This window comes from Notolepis coatsorum (genome assembly GCF_963971535.1).
Source record: "Notolepis coatsorum genome assembly, chromosome: 2".
In the NCBI taxonomy this organism is placed as follows: Eukaryota; Metazoa; Chordata; class Actinopteri; order Aulopiformes; family Paralepididae; genus Notolepis; species Notolepis coatsorum.
Window position 1 is genome coordinate 73735487 of NC_140166.1, and position 21702 is coordinate 73757188.

At 45.1% G+C, this 21702-nt stretch overlaps 1 protein-coding gene across 1 annotated transcript; it reads left to right on the plus strand.

Moving 5' to 3' along the window:
* The first annotated feature begins 1662 nt into the window (after positions 1-1662).
* On the plus strand, positions 1663-19459 carry LOC311222711 (uncharacterized protein). The gene is made up of 4 exons (XM_084307322.1): positions 1663-1993; positions 7081-7155; positions 8966-10120; positions 17569-19459. Exons 1-4 carry the CDS (start codon positions 1852-1854, stop codon positions 19122-19124), a joined length of 2928 nt encoding a protein of 975 aa, XP_084163448.1. The 5' UTR covers positions 1663-1851; the 3' UTR covers positions 19125-19459.
* Positions 19460-21702: the final 2243 nt, after the last annotated feature.

A 21702-nucleotide genomic window follows, 5' to 3' on the forward strand; every position in this document is an offset into this window, starting at 1 on the left:
ACACCTGACGGCCGGCGCTATTGATATGCAAAGTAGCCAGGTGGGTACTGTGAGTTGGCGCATCAGTCGAGTGCAGCGCATTACTGTGTGCAGCACGCGCGTGCACATCCGTGCATGTGCGTGCACGCGCTTCTGCTCACACAACTTTGGTTGCACGGAATGCAACCCCGTCCCATGAGCAACGCATCACTGCATAACCGACTTCGAAAGAGGGCGAATTCGAAAGGGGGCCTAAGCATAACCAGTTCGAAACAAGGCGGACATTAATACAATTTTCAATCAATCAATCAATCAATCAATCAATCAATCCAATAACACACGCTCACTTAAAACAGTAGGTTCGTGGCTGCCACACTCAGGCTTGCCCAGTGAGATGATTTACCGGCGCTGCAGCTGGACCCTATTGGCTTCCTGTACAGCTTCAAGGAGAAGCAGGAACCGGAACCACAACAACACCTCGACGTCGGCACAAAACCACAAAAAAAAGGCAACTATTCAGCGTGCAACAAATGTGTTTTTGTTATTCTGTTGAACGCCAGAACTGTTTTAGGTTACGGAGAGACGGTTACGAGAGACTTTTTTGTTTAAATTGCGGCAAGACAACCCGAACAGGGCTTGATGCTCTACGACCGGAAAATGTCAATGGCTGCACGAGATTAACTTGGGGTAGCCTTCTTTACCAGCCAGGCTTTCTTGTGTTACAAGGCCCCGAAGCAAGAACGAGTCAGCCAGCCGACCCCCAAATTGTTTGCCTGTCCAAATAAGTAAGTTGAAAATACACTTTTATCTACACATGCAGCACTAAACATGTTCAAACACAAATATTTATTTAAAGCCACAATCAGTGATTTCTAACTATATTGGGGGGGGGGGGGGGGTGTTCTTGAAGAGTTTGATTGATTGTAAAGTTTTGTAACTTTCTTTACCCTTCATCATCGAAAGGAGCCGTAGTCGACTGCCAACCTCTTAGTCGAATGCAAAAAATAAATAAAAATATATTATGATTTATTTTTTATTTATTTGATTTATTTGATTCTTTCTAAAATAAAAATACAAAACTGACATATTTCCAATATCCGGTGATTGGCTGAGACTAGGGAAGTCATAATTTGAGATTTTGAGGGTACGATTATTGTCTGAGCCTGAGGATATATCACAGTTTCATGGTTTTCACAATAATTATTTTAAACATTTAAAAATATGTATATATATCCAGAATCACATGGATGCAGAATTATAGAATCAACTAGAGAAAAAAACAATGTCTCCATTGCTTTTTTTTTAAATGTATTTGTTAGGGCAGCGGGCTATCCATTTATTTACGTTTGGATCACTGATTGGGTCTTTAATGCTAAGGGGTGGGGGATATGGTCTAATCATACAATCTCAAATTTCATTCAAAGTTTTACCTGAAAATCGCAATCACATTCTGTGAAGTATATAGACTTATCATGTAATTACATGTTTATTTAATTTCTTCCTATTGTTATTCTAGGAGGATGAAGACACATCCTGCCGCTTCTCATCTGAGGCTCAAACCCTCACACTCTTCCCTTCAGCCACAGTATCTTATGTACAATACAGAGATAACTTACAGATCATCTACAGCACCTAGTGTGGGGTATTAACAGTCTGTGGAGCATGACAACAGTGCCTACCAAGCCAATCATTGTGGAGTATCAGGACCCGTTAGAGGGGTTGCCTTTTTTTTTTTTTTTTTTTTTTTTTTTTAGAAACAAATGATGGGCTTCAACTGCACATAGAAAGTTAAGGGAAGCAACCATTTACCTGCCTTCCATCCACCACTCACTCACTGCTACCGAGCTCATTGTGTGGTATCGGGACACAGAGATGGAAGAATCGGGGCTAAATATCATTGAGGTAGATGATGAGGACATTGAGAGACTGGTCAAGGAGGAGGCTGCAGCAAGGGACAATGACAGTCCTACTCCCAACCCCTCAAACTCACCACAGAGGACATCGCTCATACCAGGTACCTTTTTAAAATAACCTAGTTATATGATTACTGGCAAAGTGTCTTGCTTCACCTATTGGACTATGCTCGCGCCTATGGCGCACGTTGAAATTCGTTTCCATGCACCTACCATTCACCTAGCCATGCCCACCTCCCTAGTATATAACCAGGTGAAGTGTCAATGCTCACCCTTCTGAGCCTGAATTTCATGCAAAAAATGGACTGGGGTCCTCAGGCCAAAAAAAAAAAGCAAGACGCTTTGACAGTAATCATATAACTAGGGTTAAAGGATTTACACGTTTAGCATTAGTGATAGCCAGGATAAACAAAGTCTTAAAAGACAGCTGACTCAATAGCGTAAGCTCGAGCGGTTTCAAAAGGGGCACCCAAAAGCCTGACTAAGACCAATGGGAGGTTCCAACTTGGGGACAAACTACGTTTAATAGGCTTGAAACGCTGTGCGCCCAGCTAAAAGCATTTTACAAGAGGGTGGCTGAATAGCGACTTGCCCTCAAAGCTTCTATGACAGGAAGATATAGCCGCAGAATATACTTTCACTGTCGAAGCCGAGAGCCTATCCAGGATAGACTGAAGGAAGGACAAAACCAAATTCAAAATCCATAGACCAACACCACTCTTAAAAATATGCCACTTCCCGTAACAGCGATAGTGGATGGAGCGTGCGTGCTCCGGATAGTGTTAAAGGAACACGCCAACATTTGGGGAAATTAGCTTACCGTCTTCTCCAGAGAGAGACGAGTCTCTTTGCGTTTAGTAGAAGGTTATCTGGCTGCACGTTAGCCTAGCTTAGCACAATGAATGGAAGCGGACATGGCCGGTTAGCCTTCGGGAGAGGTTGATTGGACAATGCCTAGGCTAACCGGCCATGTCCGCCTCCATTAATTGTGCTAAGCTAGGCTAACGTGCAGCCAGATAGCTTTCTACTGAACGCACAGAGAGGAAACTGGTATCTATCTTCTTGTCTCTCTCTCTGGAGAAGACGATAAGCAAATTTCCCAAAATGTTGGCGTGTTCCTTTAATCACTTCAGTGTCAATACATATAGTTTCCAGATTCAACCTCTCAGCAGCCAAGCCACCAGACGCTGTCCCGGGACAGGCGGCTGAAACACTGTGAATCAGAACAGGAAACCAGCAAAAGCTGATCCCTGATCAGGTGCAACCAGGATGAGAGTCCTGTGTTCCAGACGCACCCACTCCAACAGCTGACTTTGTATCAGGTGGATGGGGGGGGGGACACGTACAGTATTCCGAGAGCCCACAGGCAGCCTGTGGCCTCCCTGAACTCATTCCAGATCAGTTTGACTATGTCCGAGTCCAGTCTCCTTGTGACGTTAAGTCTGCCCCCACACTGTCTATTCCAGAAGTGCACTCACCCCTGTCTGTTTATAAAGCTGTTGATGTCATAAACGGACGTGCCTGTCATTGGCCCGACATGCCACCCCCCCTCCCCACTCGTGAGTGAGGTAGGCGCATTACAGACAGAGATGCTCTCATAGACCTCAAGTTTAGGATCAAACCTAGAAACTCCACCTGCTGGCTGGGAAGAGGGGTGTTCTTCTTCCAGTTCACAGCAAAGCCCAGACTCCACAGGTGTTCCACTACCCACCTGGTCTGGGATCTGTTCCACTACCCACCTGGTCTAGGATCAGGCAGATTCCCCCGACTGGCTGCAAACCTGATTTATCATCTGGGTAGAATACGATTCTTGGGGAGCTCCCGTAGCTCACCGCATATCTCGGCGCTATTTCTGCGTCGGGGAAAACCGTGCTCGTCACGGATCTGGGGTACACGAGTTCGATTCCCGGACCCGCCGTATTTTCTCAGAAGGTCTTCCCCTACTAAAACTATTAAAGAACTTGAACTTGAACTACTCTTCATCCCGTTTCAACCTGTTTCTGTCGGTCATGCTTGACCAGAAAAGCGATAAACGCTAAAAAAATTAAGTTAAAAAAAAAAAAAAAAAACGATTCTTATTCCCTGATGACATAGAGGTCCTAGTGCAGTCTCCAAGAACTTGGTGAAAGTACGAGGAGCCAGAGAATAGCCAAACGGCATCCTCGGGTATTCGTACGCTACTCACTTGGAGAGAGAGAGTGCAGAAATGAGGAGGGAAGATAAGGACGTAACACATTCATAAATACGCTGCGCATAGCTATATTGTATTTAATAGCCATGTCTGGTAAAAGTAACAAGGCGGCCATGCCTTCAACTAAAACTGACCCGCCAAGAAACGCTAAGCATTACATCAATGCTGGTCCCCATATGATGGTACACTAACAGAAACCTGGGGATCACTGGCTCTGTGGCCGACACAGTATAATCATTACTCAATGGATACTTCAGGGAGTGCCTGGTGCGCTCCGCCATAATGCTTCACATTAGAATATTTGCAATTAAGAAAAACAAGCGCAGCAAGAGAAGGTTTGACCTTACTCAAACCAACAGTAAATGTAAATGTCCTTACTAGGCTCTTTGGGACCCTGAGAAGTAATGTGAACATTTCAATGTATATTATCATTTCATAACAGACTTCTAGGTCTCTATGAGCCTCCATGACTCAACTCAAGAGGGAGAGGTCACCAGATATTGGTCGCTGTCCGTCAACCCGCAAAGCCAGAAACCCATTTGTCACATGGCAAATTTACGACCTGATGTGGACCGACTGATCCCACCATCAGCCCCAGTCCGTGTGGTGACCTGGGAGGCCAGCTGACGTTACTCCAGAGAGAAAACGCGGCAGTTTGCTATAACTGAGTTAGCGTGGAGAGAAAAAACAGCCCCTAATGTCACCCCATGTCTCAGGGACCTGCACTGGCTTCCCATTGCCGCACATATCCACTTCAAGGCCCTCGACCTGGCATATAGCACGGTGAAGGGAACGGCTCTTGCCTACCTCCGGTCAATGGTCTCTAACTACACTCCCTCAAGACCCCTACGCTCTGCATCTTCTGGCCGCCTCAGACCCACTCCTGTCCGAGCTCCGGGAGGGTCATCAAAGAGAAGTCGCCTATTCTCGGTCCTTGCCCCACAATGGTGGAACGAACTTCCCACCACAGTTAGGACAGCCGAAACCCGTCCAATCTTTCGCCGTCGACTAAAGACGCACTTCTTCAATCATCTGAAAGGGGGGAAAAACTCTAACCCTAACTAACATTGCTGTTATGCACTTGTCCTAATATACTAACCTACACTGTAGCACTCAACACTTTGATGAACATTGTTACTTAGCTGATAGAGTTGTACCCTTCCTGCTGTCTTGTTGTACAAAACTTGTAAGTCGCTTTGGATAAAAGCGTCAGCTAAATGACAAAATATAAATGTGAGCAACACTAGGGGATGAATGGCAAGTAGACACAGCAGAAAGACGGCGTCGATCCTCTCTGAGAGAAGCATATCATGCTTACATGAGCACACACCTGCTGGGGTCTTTCTGTGTTTTGGGCACACTTTTAAACTTAAGAATGGCGTTCAGCCGAACAGACTTTTTCAACTTTATTGACAACTGTGATTTTATATTTAGTCAAAAAGGAAATACCACACACATTCACAACATTCAGGGTTATCCCGGCCTCCCCAGACTCACTTTCTCCTCCTGGGACCGCTTATGCCGATGGTCAAGAGACAGTCGCACTCTTTCCCTTGGGTGGTGCGGTGAAGCTCTCTGGAAGCCTGGAGGCACATCCGACTACCTCATCTATGGAAAAGCCAAAAAGGCCTTCCTCAGAGAGGGGACTTTGAGGAGAGGAACCGTCCTCGCCTCCTCCAGGGATGATTGCTCTAGCCACATATGCCTATGGGACAGGGACATTGTGGTTAGGGTCACCATTACCTTCCCCGTCTAGGTATCCTGGGTATCCAAGACCACCTTGCCCACCACCACCATTGATAAATACAAGGTATTTATCACTGGACGCACCTGTTCTCTCTGATGAATACGTGATAAATAAATAAATAAATAATTTTTTATGAATAAAGTTTCATAGAAATCTTAGTCAAACCTTTAGTATTATGGATATTAAACATGCTGGCAGAGTACATGCATCCATGTTGTTGTGAACATTTTAATTAAATAAAGAAATTCCCTATCCATAGTCGCCGTGGGAAAGAATAAAATAAACAAATAAAATAAATTCCCTACCTACCCATGCCTTAACTGACAACCAACAGGAAACAAACAATATTTTTTTTATGCCCAGTGTAGGTTTTTATCAGCCAACTCTTCCACACTCTAGTTTACCCCTCTAGGTAAAAGCTTCTGATCAGGGCGCACATCATCTTGGGGAAAAGACAGAGGCGAGCGGCTTATCAAAGCCTGCCCACCAGTCTTAGGCCCCCAGACCTGGCCTTACACCTGCGTAAAGGACAAGTAGGCGTAGTTCAAACCCTTTACATTTGACACAATCTCACGGCGACATAAGGGTCAAGGGTCAGCTCCTGATCAGGGTGCATGTTCTCCCTAAAATAATACCCCACCATAGCGCATCAGGGGCCGGTGCTGCATGGTGGGGGAACAGGGAGCCCACTATCACAGGCTGTGGCTGCAGCCGTGACCAGCCTGGGGAAGAGCTGCAGTAATTATTTAGACTACTGCAACTCCTCCACCAGGGATACATGCCGTGCGGTCAGGGTGACTAACCCTAACTCACCAAATGGAAACGTATGTTTTGTGGTCCTTCATCATCTCTATTTCTTCAAACAGAGGAGAACACACCAGGGTAGTGACATGGCAATATCTGAAAACGTTCGTTGTGCTTCCCAAAACTTGTAACATTTACCCAGAAGTCAACAGTTGGCTCACAAATGAGGTGGAAAAACACATGAAAGCACTAAAAGAAAAACAATTTTGCCATTTTTTTGTTTTAGGACACCAGTATGAAACCTTTAGGCAGAACCTCCAGTGCTTTTGTTGCCAGATGATGAATGCAATCTGACTGGCTCACTTGCTCACTTAATCATTCACTCATTTATGGTCGGCCACTCTGCCCCTAGTGGTGGCTCACAGGCATGGTTCTTTGTCTACAACTAGTTCAATCTATGTGAGAAGGCCTTGTTCTAACCAGGCTTTATGTTTGCTTCCCCTCAGGATCGCATGGTGGAGCAGCCATAGAGAAGAGCAACTTGATGAAAAAGGTGGTGATGGATTTCCTTCTGACCACTGGTATGTACAGTATGTTCCCATCAAATCTAATTTAATCAAACAAATCATTTAAAGAACCACTACAATGACAATCGTGTTTTTCAATCTCGTTGCATTGTTTAACAGAAGGCATGTCAATGTAAAGTTATGAGTTATAGCCGTGAGTATTGAATATGACTAAAACCCCTTGAGAAACTATCATCCTGCTTGTCATAAAAATCATGTATTATGATTCTAACTTGACATCTCATTTCAATGAACAGAAGGCCACGCCCCCTCAACATACTGAGAGTTGTCTGTGCTTTGGAGAGGGTGCACTAAAACACTTATAACAAATCAAATTAACTTTAAAGTGCATGTAAAAAGTGAGTGATTTGATGTCTCTAGATTAAAGGGGGCATTTGTGTTTACAGATATGAACGCCTATTATACACTTAGTGTGGCCACTTTATTAGGTAGTGAGTGGAGCTGGTCGTGGTCAACGTGTTGTGTGTTCAGAGATGCTCTTCTGCATGCCACTGTTGTGACGTGTGGGTATTTGAGTTACTGTCAGCTTCCCGTCAGCTTGAACCTGGACACCAGTATGGCCGTTCTCCTCTGACGTCACAGAACTGTCACTCATTGGATGTTTTTAGATTTTCCTAACCATTCTCTGTAAACTCTACATTGTCGTGTATGAAAATCCCAGGAGATCAGCAACTTCTGATAAACCAGTTGTTATTAATCATAAGACTCACGCCGCCTCCCTTAGGCTTTTTAGACTCCTCCGTTCTGTCTTTACGGTGAACGGAGAAGTTGTCGGCCGGCTGTATAGCACGGTCTGGGACTTGCTCTGTGCTCAGCTGTGCTTGCCACAGTTGATAACAAGAAGGGTGACAGCTGTTCTCTTGGAGGCATGACTTTGACTACAGATTATTTGTTCAGAACTTGTCACCAGAGCGCCCTTTTCACACTCTTCCACTGTACTTCCTCGAAATCTGAACCACCTGTGTGACGCAACCTGCAAACCTATCCTGGTTGATATTCCCCACATTGTCATCCAGAAAATGTTAACGTGCAAATGCTAATGTGAAACTTGTATTATAAATTGATACATCTAGTGATTATGTACAAAACCAACTCCCCTTAGTTACATTATAACAACATTGTGTAAGCTAGTAGTTTATTCAACATTCTTGGTGGGAAAAACATACCAAACTAATTATTATTCAATATACAACATTTGTAATTTTACTTTCTTATTATTATGAAAACGCCAAAACCTACAATGCATTTCTTCTACTGTCAATACTCTTCCTACTCTCTCCTACCCTTTTGGAGTTCTCAACCAGGAATCCATATGCCTGTATGCTACAATGATTAAATACAGCTCGCAAACACATATTTTCAGTTTTAAATATCGTAATGTATTATCATTAAAAACAGGGGCATTGTAGGTACAACAAAATGTACTTCAGAAGGCAACAAGCTCTATGGATCTATCGATGTACAGTAGTAAATGGAAGAGTGCGGTCCTGCGAGCATGTGCATTGCACATTATATTGTAATAAAAAAAAAAGGTACAATGCCCATGTTCACTGCAACAATGAATTATGTTCTTTAACGAGTCCTATGACGTCTGGATATGAGCTAGAATCTATATATAATGTTGGCTAGATGGGCCATACTTGTAATTAGGAGAAATGTATTGGTCTTTCTGTAGGATATGTTCACAATAAGTCTGGCCTGATCCTTTAAGTTCCCTCCCTGTATGTAGTTTGTTTTCTACATGTGTAGGCCAGCAGGCTGTATTGCTACAGGTCCAACATATTTTCTGCTCTCTTTCCTGTAGGAGGAATAAAAAAGAAGAAACAAGTGACAGTACTGCTATTTAAAGGGACTTCACAATCGACAAGGCCACCAATTGCAAAGACCTCAAAAGTGACAACATCACCAACTGCAAGAACAACACCACGGGTCACCGCGCCGATTAGGACTCCAAAGGTCTTGGCACCAACCACTGGGACCGTACAACCGACTCCACCATTTATACAGACTCCACAAGTGACAAATGTGTCGTCAATGTTGACGTCACACTCTATAATGCCACTGATTCAAGTGTGCAAGCTGACGACACCAATTGCAAAGACCTCACAAGTGATAACGACAGCAGAAGCAGCAGCACCACCACAGGTCCCTACACTGATGAGGACTCCACACATGACTGTTCTAAGAACCGGCCAGCTGGTTAAACTCACAACACCATTTATGAGCACGCCACCAGTGGCAACACCAGTGACTATAAGAGCACAACACACAGTTCAAGGCACAAATCCAATTGTTACGGCACAACGAGTGATGATATCGACTGTAGCAACGCCACAGCTTACAATACCGGTTATTGCGAAACCTCGAGGCAAAACAACAACTCAAGTGACCGCAACCCCAGTCAAAGAGTACAGGTTGAGAAAACCAGTTGCAAGGAAATCACCAGAGACAGGAGTGGTAAAATATGTTAAAATAAGACCATCAATGAATCAAACGGAAGGACCATGCTGGAGACCGGTTCAAGTCACGGGTCCATCAGGGCATCTAACACCGGTGGTACTGAAGGAGGGCAAGCGGAGAGCCCCACCATCGGTTCCACTGAAAGCACCCGTGTCCGATGCGGGCAATGGTACGGCATTGACGGGTCGAACACTAGGGCTGGTGCTCGATGCGGGCAAAGTGACCACGCCCTCGATCGCATCCTTCGTTACTAAGAATCTACCCCAAGTGCGAGTCGAATTGGACAAAGTGACGACGCTAATTAAACATGTACCCGGTTCGACGTTCAAAGCGGTCGGCGTGACGAGACTAGCGGGGCCACGAAAGACGGGAACAATTCCAGAGTTTTTAGCGACGGTGAATCCACGACAGCCGGCAGCGCGGCCGTTCCAGTGTCCCCACTGTGTGAAGGACTTCACCACGGAACTCCGGCTCAGAGGACATCTGCGAGATCACCAAGGTAAGTGTTGTGTTGTTGAGGAAGTAAGGAGTCTGCTTGCAAACATTTACTATACTATACTATAGGAGAGAGAAAATACAAAACCTCATCGAAGAGTCTAGTATGGCCTGTCTCGGAGTGATGGAGGTTTCAACAGCCCTTTATAAGAGTCTAGTATGGTATGTCTCAGAGTGGTGGATGTTTAAACCCTTTGTAAGAGTCTAGTATGGTCTGTCCCATAGTGGTGGATGTTTAAACCCTTTATAAGAGTCTAGTATGGTCTGTCTCAGAGTGGTTGATGTTTAAACCCTTTATAAGAGTCTAGTATGGCCTGTCTCAGAGTGGTGGTGGTTTAAATCCTTTATAAGAGTCTAGTATGGCCTGTCTGAGAGTGGTGGTGGTTTAAACCCTTTATAAGAGTCTAGTATGGCCTGTCTCAGAGTGGTGGATGTTTAAACCCTTTATAAGAGTCTAGTATGGTCTGTCTCAGAGTGGTGGATGTTTAAACCCTTTATAAGAGTCTAGTATGGTCTGTCTCAGAGTGGTGGATGTTTAAACCCTTTAAGAGTCTAGTATGGCCTGTCTGAGAGTGGTGGATGTTTAAACCCTTTGTAAGAGTCTAGTATGGTCTGTCCCATAGTGGTGGATGTTTAAACCCTTTATAAGAGTCTAGTATGGTCTGTCTCAGAGTGGTTGATGTTTAAACCCTTTATAAGAGTCTAGTATGGCCTGTCTCAGAGTGGTGGTGGTTTAAATCCTTTATAAGAGTCTAGTATGGCCTGTCTGAGAGTGGTGGTGGTTTAAACCCTTTATAAGAGTCTAGTATGGCCTGTCTCAGAGTGGTGGATGTTTAAACCCTTTTATAAGAGTCTAGTATGGTCTGTCTCAGAGTGGTGGATGTTTAAACCCTTTATAAGAGTCTAGTATGGTCTGTCTGAGAGTGGTGGTGGTTTAAACCCTTTATAAGAGTCTAGTATGGCCTGTCTCAGAGTGGTGGTGGTTTAAACCCTTTATAAGAGTCTAGTATGGCCTGTCTCAGAGTGGTGGTGGTTTAAACCCTTTATAAGAGTCTAGTATGGCCTGTCTGAGAGTGGTGGTGGTTTAAACCCTTTATAAGAGTCTAGTATGGCCTGTCTCAGAGTGGTGGTGGTTTAAACTTAAACCCTTTATAAGAGTCTAGTATGGTCTGTCTCAGAGTGGTTGATGTTTAAACCCTTTATAAGAGTCTAGTATGGCCTGTCTCAGAGTGGTGGTGGTTTAAATCCTTTATAAGAGTCTAGTATGGCCTGTCTCAGAGTGGTGGATGTTTAAACCCTTTATAAGAGTCTAGTATGGCCTGTCTCAGAGTGGTGGATGTTTAAACCCTTTATAAGAGTCTAGTATGGCCTGTCTCAGAGTGGTGGTGGTTTAAACTTAAACCCTTTATAAGAGTCTAGTATGGTCTGTCTCAGAGTGGTGGTGGTTTAAACCCTTAATAAGAGTCTAGAGACAACATGTTACCAGCTACTGTACTTCAGGCACCACTATGTTTTGGGGCCTTTTCCTTGGAGACCAGTAGAACTAGCTGTCCTAGCAATTCAAGAGTCACTTGGGTCATTTGGGGTCTCCTTGTGGAGACAGCTGGTCTCTAGATAGGTATCCCTCAGCCAGCTGTCTGAAAGCAAATCAATATTAGAAGAAGAAGAATATCCTTATTTATCAAGCACATTTACATATACCCTAAATCTGTCCTCTGCATTTAACCCATCCCAACCAGTTAGGACTAGTTTGGAGCAGTGGACAGCCATAGTCTGGTACCCAGGGACCAACTCCAGCTGCAACGTAACCATAAAGCATGCATGTCTTTATGGTGTGAGAGGAAACTGGAGTACCTGGAGGAAACCCACGCAAACACAGGGAGGACATGCAAACTCCCAACAGTCACGAAAAACACTCCAAACACAACTCCAAAACTTTAAACTACACATTTTAAATTAGACATTTTCGTTTTCTAAGCAGATACATACTCTGATTTTTTTTTTTTGCTGAACCACTGCTGTCTGGGCGCAGTGATTTCACGCATCACCTCAAAAGCCCTGTTGTAACATCCGTCAATAAAACCAATGTGACTAGTAGCTAGCGACAGGACGCACTTTCATTGAGTGAAGTGGAAATCATCAGAGACTAGCTAATAGTATCTAGATAAATCACAACTTTACATTCAACTACTAAGAACTACTATCACTGAGTGTGTCTGACTCCCACCTAAACGTATAACGTATGAACTGAACATATAACGTACCTAAACAGTATTGCACATTGCATTTTACCCACTGCTAATTATTGCTTATTGCACATCACTCAACATACTTTTAATTCTTGTTGGAACTGTACATAGCCATTTTGTTATTTAAATTTGATATAGTATAATATCTACATCCTGTTATCTGCGCTGCACACTTTTTTTAGAACCGATGGATGGGATGGCCGCCGTATCCTTCAGAAAAATTCTCATGGTTCGGGTCCTAAGTAAAAATGTTTCACAATAGTCATCTTGTGCCAATTGCTCTGAGGTGTGTTGGGATCTATGTTCAGAGCAAGTAGCCATAGCTTAATCCGGTCCGGATCTTTAGTTGGAATTCTATGAAATAAAAAAGAAAATGTACTGGCTTCGATTGTCTATTATCACAACTCTTTACAACACACTGAGGTGGGAATCGCCAGAGACCTCATGATACGATACTATCGCGATACTTGCGCCACGATACGATAGTATCGCGATACTAAAAAATGTCTTTTAAAAAAAATATATATATTTTTTTTATCCACTTTTTCTCCCATTTTTCTATATTTTCTCCCATCCCAATTTCGTATCATCCAATTCAACCCTCCCCTGTCACGAACGCTGTTTCTTGCCTCCCACAAGCCGGCTGCAATGTGGACTAAGTCATACATAGCACAAGTCCCCTCCGGTACTTGAGGTAACAGCAGTCGCATCTTTTCACCTGCGCAGCTCGATCTCTCAGTGGCGAGGAGTAACGCGTGGGAGGCTCACGCTGCCCCCGACACTTCCTGATTCTACTGCGCAGGCGCACCAACCGACCTGTAGGAGTCGCTGTCCACAACACCCGATCCCCACCCATCAGTTTCCCACCCCCTAATACGGGCAATGTGTATTAGTACCGACGACCAGCTAAACAGAAAGCAAATGCGAGCGCCTTGCCCACTACGCCACGTAGCCCCCCCCCAAAAAAAATATATATATATTTTGATCACATTTTATTTATTACCTTTTTTCAACTACAAAGTAAAAATGTCAACATGTTTTATCTAATAAAATAAAGTTCAGTCTTTTCATCTCACTTCAATAATCTTTATTGCAGAACATGGTATTTTCTCAGATGTAAACACTGTAATCTGTGTTGCATGTACCTGACAAACTGAACTGTTTGTATTACAGTCATATTCCAACTTAACTGAATGCACATGTGTGTGTGTGTGTGTGTGTGGACTACTGTACTATTACAGGTATTGAAATGAACAATGCAACTTCCTTATACAAAAAAAAAATCTATGAATAATTAAATATCGATACTTGGCGTCCCTGTATCGATACAGTATTGCCACGCAAAGTATCGCGATACTACTACGTATCGATTTTTCCCCCCACCCTAGACATGATTGTAAAGTTGTGATTTATCTAGATACTATTAGCTAGTCTATCTGATGATATCCACGCCACTCAATGAAAGCATGTCCTGTCACTAGCTACTAGTCACATTTGTTTTATAGAAGGAAGTTACAACAGGGCTTTTTAGGTGATGTGTGAAATCACTGCGCCCAGACAGCAGTGGGTCGGCAAAAGAAATTTCAGAGTATGTATCTGCTTAGAAAATGAAAATGTCTAATTTAAAATGTGTATTTTTCCACATGGTAAATACACAGGTCACCACATGTTTACAGAAAGGTTTATTTTGTGACTGTTGGGAAACTAAGCTACATGGAGGAACCTACTTCCAGTGAATGCCGCTAAGCTAGGCTAACGGTGCGGGTGCTCCCTACACCTAATGCATGCACAGAGAAGAAACGGGTATGTATCTGCTTGTCTAACTCCTGGGTAGATGGGAAATAAGCTAATTTCCCAAAAGGTTGCCGTATTCCCTTTTAAAGGGGCGGGCCGCTTGAAAAGCAGCTGATCACAAATCCTGACCTCACGTTGGAGTTTACTAGTAAATAGCACATTTATCATTGTGTTTGCAAAGGATTTACGATTGCCCTTTGTCTGCTATTTACATTTACATTTACATTTAGTCATTTAGCTGACGCTTTTATCCAAAGCGACTTACAAGTTCTGTACGACAAGCCATCAGGAAGAGCACAACTCTATCAGCTGAGTAACAATGTTCATCAAAGTGTTGAGTGCTACAGTGTAGGTTAGTTTATTAGGACAAGTGCATGACAGTATGGTTAGTTAGGGTTAGATTTTTTTTTTTTTTTTTTTTTTTTTAATTCAGATAATGGTTGAAGAAGTGAGTCTTTAGTCGACGGCGAAAGATTGGACGTGTTTCGGCTGTCCTAACTGGGGTGGGTAGTTCATTCCACCATTGTGGGGCAAGGACTGAGAATAGGCGACTTCTCTTTGATGACCCTCCCGGAGCTTGGATAGGAGTAGGTCTGAGGCGGCCAGAAGATGCAGAGCGTAGGGGTCTTGAGGGTGTGTAGTTAGAGACCATTGACCGGAGGTAGGCGGGAGCAGTTCCCTTTGCCGCACGGTATGCTAGGTCAAGGGCCTTGAAGCGGATTCGTGCAGCAATGGGGAGCCAGTGCAGGTCCCTAAGAAGTGGGGTGACATGGGCCGACTTCGGTAGGTTTGAGATCAGGCGGGCCGCTGCGTTCTGAATGAGTTGAAGAGGCTTAGTGGCAGTGGCCGGGAGGCCAGCGAGCAGTGCGTTGCAGTAGTCGAGGCGGGAGATGACTGTTGATTGGACGAGGAGTTGGGTGGCTTCTTTTGTCAGGAAGGGGCGTATCCTTCTGACGTTGCTCAGGAGGAATCGGCAGGTTCTGGTTGTCGCTGCGATGTGAGCAGAGAAGTTCAACTGGTCGTCGAGGACAACACCAAGGTTCTTGGCGGTCGGGGACGCGGTCACAGCTGCATTCTCGACTGTGATGGAAAGGTCGGTCAGGGGGGAGGATTTGGCCGGCAGGTGGAGCAATTCTGTTTTGCTTAGGTTCAGTTTGAGGTGGTTGGTCGTCATCCAGGCGGAGATGTCGGACAGACAGGCCGAGATCCGCTCAGAGACGTGGATATCTGAGGGAGGGAAGGAGAGGAAGAGTTGAGTATCGTCGGCATAACAGTGGTAGGAGAAGCCATGAGACGTGATAATGTTACCCAGTGATTTAGTGTAGAGGGAGAAGAGAAGGGGTCCTAAAACCGAGCCCTGGGGGACACCCGTCCGCAGGGGGCGGGTGGCCGACAGGGTCCCTCTCCATGACACTTGGTAGGAGCGGTCATTGAGGTATGATGACAACCATGTCAGCGCAGAGCCAGCCACTCCCATTCCTGCGAGGGCCGCGAGGAGGATCTGGTGGTTGACTGTGTCGAAGGCTGCAGATAGATCTAGGAGAATCAGGACAGAGGAGAGGCCTTTCGCTTTTGCTAAGTGAAGTGCCTCTGTGACCGCAATGAGGGCTGTCTCTGTGGAGTGACCAGTCCTGAAGCCTGACTGATTAGGGTCTAGGAGGTCATTCTGTAAGAGATAAGCAGTAAGTTGGTTGGATACAGCACGTTCAAGTGTTTTAGAAAGGAAGGAGAGAAGAGAGACAGGACGGTAGTTGCCTATGACGGTAGGGTTCAGGGATGGTTTTTTTATGAGGGGCGTGACTCTGGCTTGTTTTAGGGAGGTGGGGACCACCCCCGAGTTGAGTGAGGAGTTGATGGTTGCAGTTAGGAATGGGAGGATGTCTGGTGCTATGGACTGGAGGAGTGGGGAAGGTAGCCGGTCCAGCTGGCATGTAGTCGGACGGTTCGACGTTACCAGTGTCAGGGTCTCGGCTTCTGTAATGGGAGAGAAAGATGACAGAGTGAAGGATGAGGTTCTCGATTCAGCATTTGGAATGGGTGGGGGTTGGGAGAAGGAGCTGCGGATGTTCTCCACTTTTTCCTCAAAGAAGATCGCAAAGTCTTCGGCAGAGAAAGATGAGGGAGGGGGGGGTGGGGGGGGAGTGAGGAGGGAGGACATGGTAGCATGCAGTTTGCGAAGATTCTTGGCAGAGGCCTCGATCCTATGGTGAAAGAAAGAAGCTTTGGCATTAGTAATGGTTTTGGAGAATGTTAACAAGAGGTTGTGATATGTGTCGATGTCAGCAGTGAGGCGTGACTTTCTATACTTCCTTTCAGCTGCTCTCAGGACCTGTCTTTGTTCTCTCACTGGATCTGTCAGCCATGGACTGGGTGGGGAACGGCGGGCAGGTTTCTCAACGAGGGGACAGAGCTTGTCGAAGGAGGTTGCAAGGGCTGAGAGGAGGGTGGAGGTTGCCATCTCTGTGGAGAGAGCAGAGAAGGTGTCACTCAAAGGTAGAGTGGATAGTATGTCAGAGGAGAGGGTGGAGGGGGATAGGGAGGGCAGGTTGCGTCTGAGTGAGACGGTTTGAGTTGGGGTGAAGACCTTTCGGTTAAGCATGAGAGTTAGTGAGAAGGATATGAAGGAATGGTCAGATACATGTAGGGGAGTTACCGTGGTGTTAATGATGCTGGAGTTACGTGAAAATATGAGATCCAAGGAGTTGCCTGCTTTGTGGGTGGGAGGCATGGCAGTGGGAGTCAGGTCAAATGATTGTAGGAGGGAGACTACTATGACTGACTGAGATGAGTCAGGCAGGTTGAAGTCGCCTATTGTAGCCTGCAGGGAAATTGTAGCTGGCTCAATACTGGACTGATCAGTGAAACGGTCTATGTGTCAGGTACATGGTAGACAGACCACGGATAGGGTCTAAAGGTCCAAAATAACGAAGTTATCCTTTAACACACACAAGGATTCAATAGATGGATAGATAGATAGATACTTTATTAATCCCCTTGGGGGAATTCAGGGTATCTCGCAGCTCACACAGTATACAGACATTGACAGTTCTCATTCAGTTGTTTCACGTTATGTCTGCATCATGAATTAAAAATAAGCACATGATAAAATTCAATTAAATCATATCTATCAATATCAATAAGAGCGTGATGAGATAAAAGCAGGTGTATAAAACAATGTTTAAAAAAACAGGTGTATGATGTCCCTGATGTAATCACTGGTGACCATATTCAAACTAATTTACTCTCGATAACTAAATGAATGTGTGCAAAACTGTTGAGTGTGTGAGATTATGTGCAAAATAAATCAGCATGTTAGAAATGCATGTGTTGATACATTTGAATTGCCTTGTGTAAATTGACAATAACAAAATATTCTTATCTCAAAATATGTCTGTTCTTATCCACACAGATGTGAATGCTGACTCTGCACAAAACAAAGTGAGAGCATTGCCGGCTGAGATACACCAGTGCCCCCACTGTGTCAAAAGATACTCATCTGAGCTCAAGCTCCAAGCACACATTAGGATCCACAAAGGAACTTTAAAGATCCATCAATGCACTTTCTGCCCGGCCCGTTTCGCCCAATCATCTGACTTGAGGGTCCATGTCAGGAAGCACACGAAAGAGAGGCCTTACCGCTGCTCTGAATGTAATCTGGGTTTCAGCAGACTGGCATACCTAAATAAACACCTAGAAAAACACACCAAAGACATGACGTTCACCTGTTCACTCTGCGCCAAGAGTTTTCCAACAACAAAGGGTCTGAAGAATCACGAGAAGGAGCACACAGAGTTGTGCCGTCACCAGTGCCCAGAGTGTGGCAAGCCCTACAAAACCCAGTTTGCAATGAAATATCACCTCTTGACCCACTCCAAAGTGAAGCTTCCCAAATGCCCAGTGTGCTACAGGCTTTTCTCTGAAGAATCCAAGCTGGCGGCACATATGCTGGTGCACGTTGGAGAGAATGAGCTCACCTGCCCTGTATGTGATAAGAAATTCACTAAATCTTATCAGAAGAGAATACACATGAGAATTCATGGTGTAAAAAAGTGCAGGGAAAAGGGTCTCAAAAGTGACAGTGTCTTGTATGAGAATTCTGAGGCTTCTCCTCAAAGAGAGCGACAGGAAGAGGTAAGGAAACATATGTGGCAGCACAAATGCCTTACTTGTGGCAAAAGTTTCCAGACGGAGAGAAAGTTGGACTGGCACACCCTCATTCATTCGACAGAGAAATCTTTCCAGTGTTCTGTCTGCAGCAAAGCCTTCAGTCGAAAGTGCAGCTTGAAAGAGGGGGAGAAGCCATTCTGCCCTGACTGTGATGAAAGTCTGCTTGGTTTGAGGCAAATGAGGACTCTCAAAGTCATCAGTGAACGGCCAAGGTCTTCTCACTGCACTGACTGTGGCGGCTGGTTCTTATCTAAGAAAGTTGTAGAAACCCACAGGAGAACCATGGAGACGCCCCTCTCCTGCGTGATCTGCAACAGAGAGTTCTCCTCATCGTGTGCCATGAGAGTGCATCGGCAAAGCCACATGGTAGAGTTGAGGAATAGACGCTGGGACTGCTCCGTCTGTGGGGTGGCCTGCAGAAACAGGTCCCACCTGAAGAAGCACAAAGTCAAACACTCGTCTGAGAAACCTTACCGCTGCCCTGTCTGCGACAAAGGCTTTGCAAGGAACAGTGACATGCAAAAACACAAGTTCATCCATTCTAGTGAGAAACCCTACCACTGCTTTGTCTGCAGGAAGGGATTCAATTCCAGCAGCAACTTTCGACTGCATGAGAGACGTCACAAAGGCGAGAAACCTTACAGGTGTCCACACTGCATTGACGGCTTCTATGTCAAACAGGGCTTGACCAGACATATGGAGAAACATCACCCTGATCAAGATCCTGGAAAAACCCTTGCTGTGAGCGCACCTACTGACGCTGAACCCCGGAAATCTGGTATTAAAATAGATTTTTAGAGTGGTTTTGGGATATACAGATGTACGGAATGACAAGCAACTGTATACAGCTCTCCACATCCATATCCACTGCTCTCATTTGATGTCACAACTATCATCTGTGTATTTTTGTTTCATGTTGTCTGTTGCTTCTCTCTATTAATTGAATAATAGTGGTTCTTGGATGCAGGCTCACCTTCTTAATACAACTTTATGCCCTTCTAACTGAAATACGTTGTTGCACTGTATTTAGTTTTGAATGGAAAATTTGAAACCTCAAAAGTGTAAAAGACCAGAAAAATAATCAATGCTTTATTTTCACAATTGGAACAAACCGTCTCTGAAAAGATGTGGTTCCCTGGAAAACCTTTTAGAAGTTTGAAAGCTATCTAGAAGGTTAACTGTTTTGTTGGTGTTCTCCATGTGCAGGGCCAACAATTGTACCTTTAAATTACAATAAATATTTGTGTGTACAGTGCAATGCTATACAAAGAAGTCATGTTTTGTTCACTGCCTCAAAAAAGCTTGACAAAATGAATAGTTCTAAGAATGTTCAATGTAGTAGAATGTAGTCATTCTTCCTCTCAGAATTGCACAGTACAGTTTTGAACTATCAAACAAAAGAATAAGAGTAGGAATACCTTTAGCAGCCTATTTAACTATCAAGTATGTTGTATTGTTATATTATCATTATCGACTGAAGCTTTCTTCTTGTGGTTCTCTACTGAAACAAGCACCACAACTCTGAATGAATAACTGCCAAGCTCTCCTGTTTTTCTTTTCTTTTTTTTTTATTAGAAGACAATTTGGACAAACTAGTAGAATATCACATACATATAGGACATGAGCCACTTCCAAATGATCCGTGCTACATACTATAGTGTATAGTATTCAGTATGTGATCTGTTGGATTGCAATTACTGTATGTGGCAGAGATTTGTATGAATACCAAAACAACCAACATTTGAAGTATAGAGCGGATGTTTGCTACATGATCATTTCAATCCCACATTTCTTGTGTGCCATTTCCCTATGTTATTTCCAGTTCCTGGTCACCAGAAAATGTCCCAAACAACATACTGGCCACTGAAGCTTCTTTTGTGTGTTTTTCTGTGTGGTAAAACTGGCATATCTTCCTGGTTGCTTAGCCAGCAAGTGGAAACAACTGTGACTGAATATGTTTCTTCTTCTGATATTGTGAACGACCACTTCCACTTGGGTGTGCTGTGCAAGTCCTCCCAAGTATGTATGTAATATGTCCCACACACTACTCCAACAGTACATATGATACAATGAATTCAGAAGCAGCCATCGTCTACACTACAGGAGGTCTACAGGAGGTCGGAGGGGCAGGGAGTGTCTGTGGGTCCTCCATCATGGCACGCTGGTGAACACGCATGTGCTCTGTGACACGGTACTGTCGCGAGAAGGTCATGGGGCACCGAGGGCAGGGGTAGGGCCTCACCCCCAGGTGGCTACGCATGTGTCTGTTCAGCGATCCTCGCTGGCTGAAGGAGCGCTCGCACATTGTGCACTGGTAGGGGTGGTGAACCACGACTGGTACGCAGGCCACCATGCTAGGTGGCACACGGGACGCTGGCACACTGGGTGACAAGCAGACCGGAAGGCTGGTAGTCAGGCTTACCCCTTCAACTTTAGAGACGGTTCCAGAAATCGCGTCCCTCTCCTCCTCCCTACCCATGGATCCAACCTCAGCCTCAAACCCAAATTCAGCCCGAGTTCCTTGCTCCTTATCTTCATCCCCAATCCGAGCTCCTTCCTCTCCAACCTCTTGGTCGCCAGCCTCATATTTAGCCCCAACGACAATTCCTCCCTCATCTGCCTGAGCTTCAAATGCAGCCTCAGTCCCTCTCTCTTCAGCACTACCCATAGTCCCAACCCCGCTCTCCCCAGCCCTATCTTCACCCCCAAATACAACCCCGCTCTCCCCAGCTCTAGCCCTTTGTGGCCCCAGTGTCTCGGCAAACTCTGAGCCGATGTCCAGCAGTAGAAGCTGTGTTCCAGTCGAGTCGGTACAGTGGTGTCTGAGAGGGCTACGATCCGGACTGCTATAGCCTTCAGTCCCCTCCCAGTCACTGGAATAGTCTGGCTGGCCAGGAGGGGGGTGGCCAGAGTGCCGGGGAGGTGGGTGTGTGTATGAGGGTGTGCGCTCCTGGGACAGGCACTGGTAACGGAGATGCCCATGGTATGAATTCCCCTCCATGTTGCTGTAAGCAGGGCCATGCATATCCCTGTGGACAGATGCTGCAGTGGGCGTATTTGGTTGTGTATTCTCACTGTCTGAAATCCTCTTAAACTCCAGAGATGGGTAAGGTTTACGAGGCTCCTCCTCTCCCTCTGGTTCCTCAGAGGCCCCGACATGGTCCCTGGCCATAACATCATCAAATGTTGACTCTAGTGCGGTGGAGGCTGTCTGTATATGCAGAGAGTTGTCAATAATGTTGGTTCTATCAGTCATGGCTCTATGCAGACTACAATAACTGTGTCTCCTATCAATGTCTGCTGTATGGAGGACAGCAGAGGTGCCATGCTCTCCATCTATCATAACTCTACGGAGATCGGAGGCACTGTCCATTCT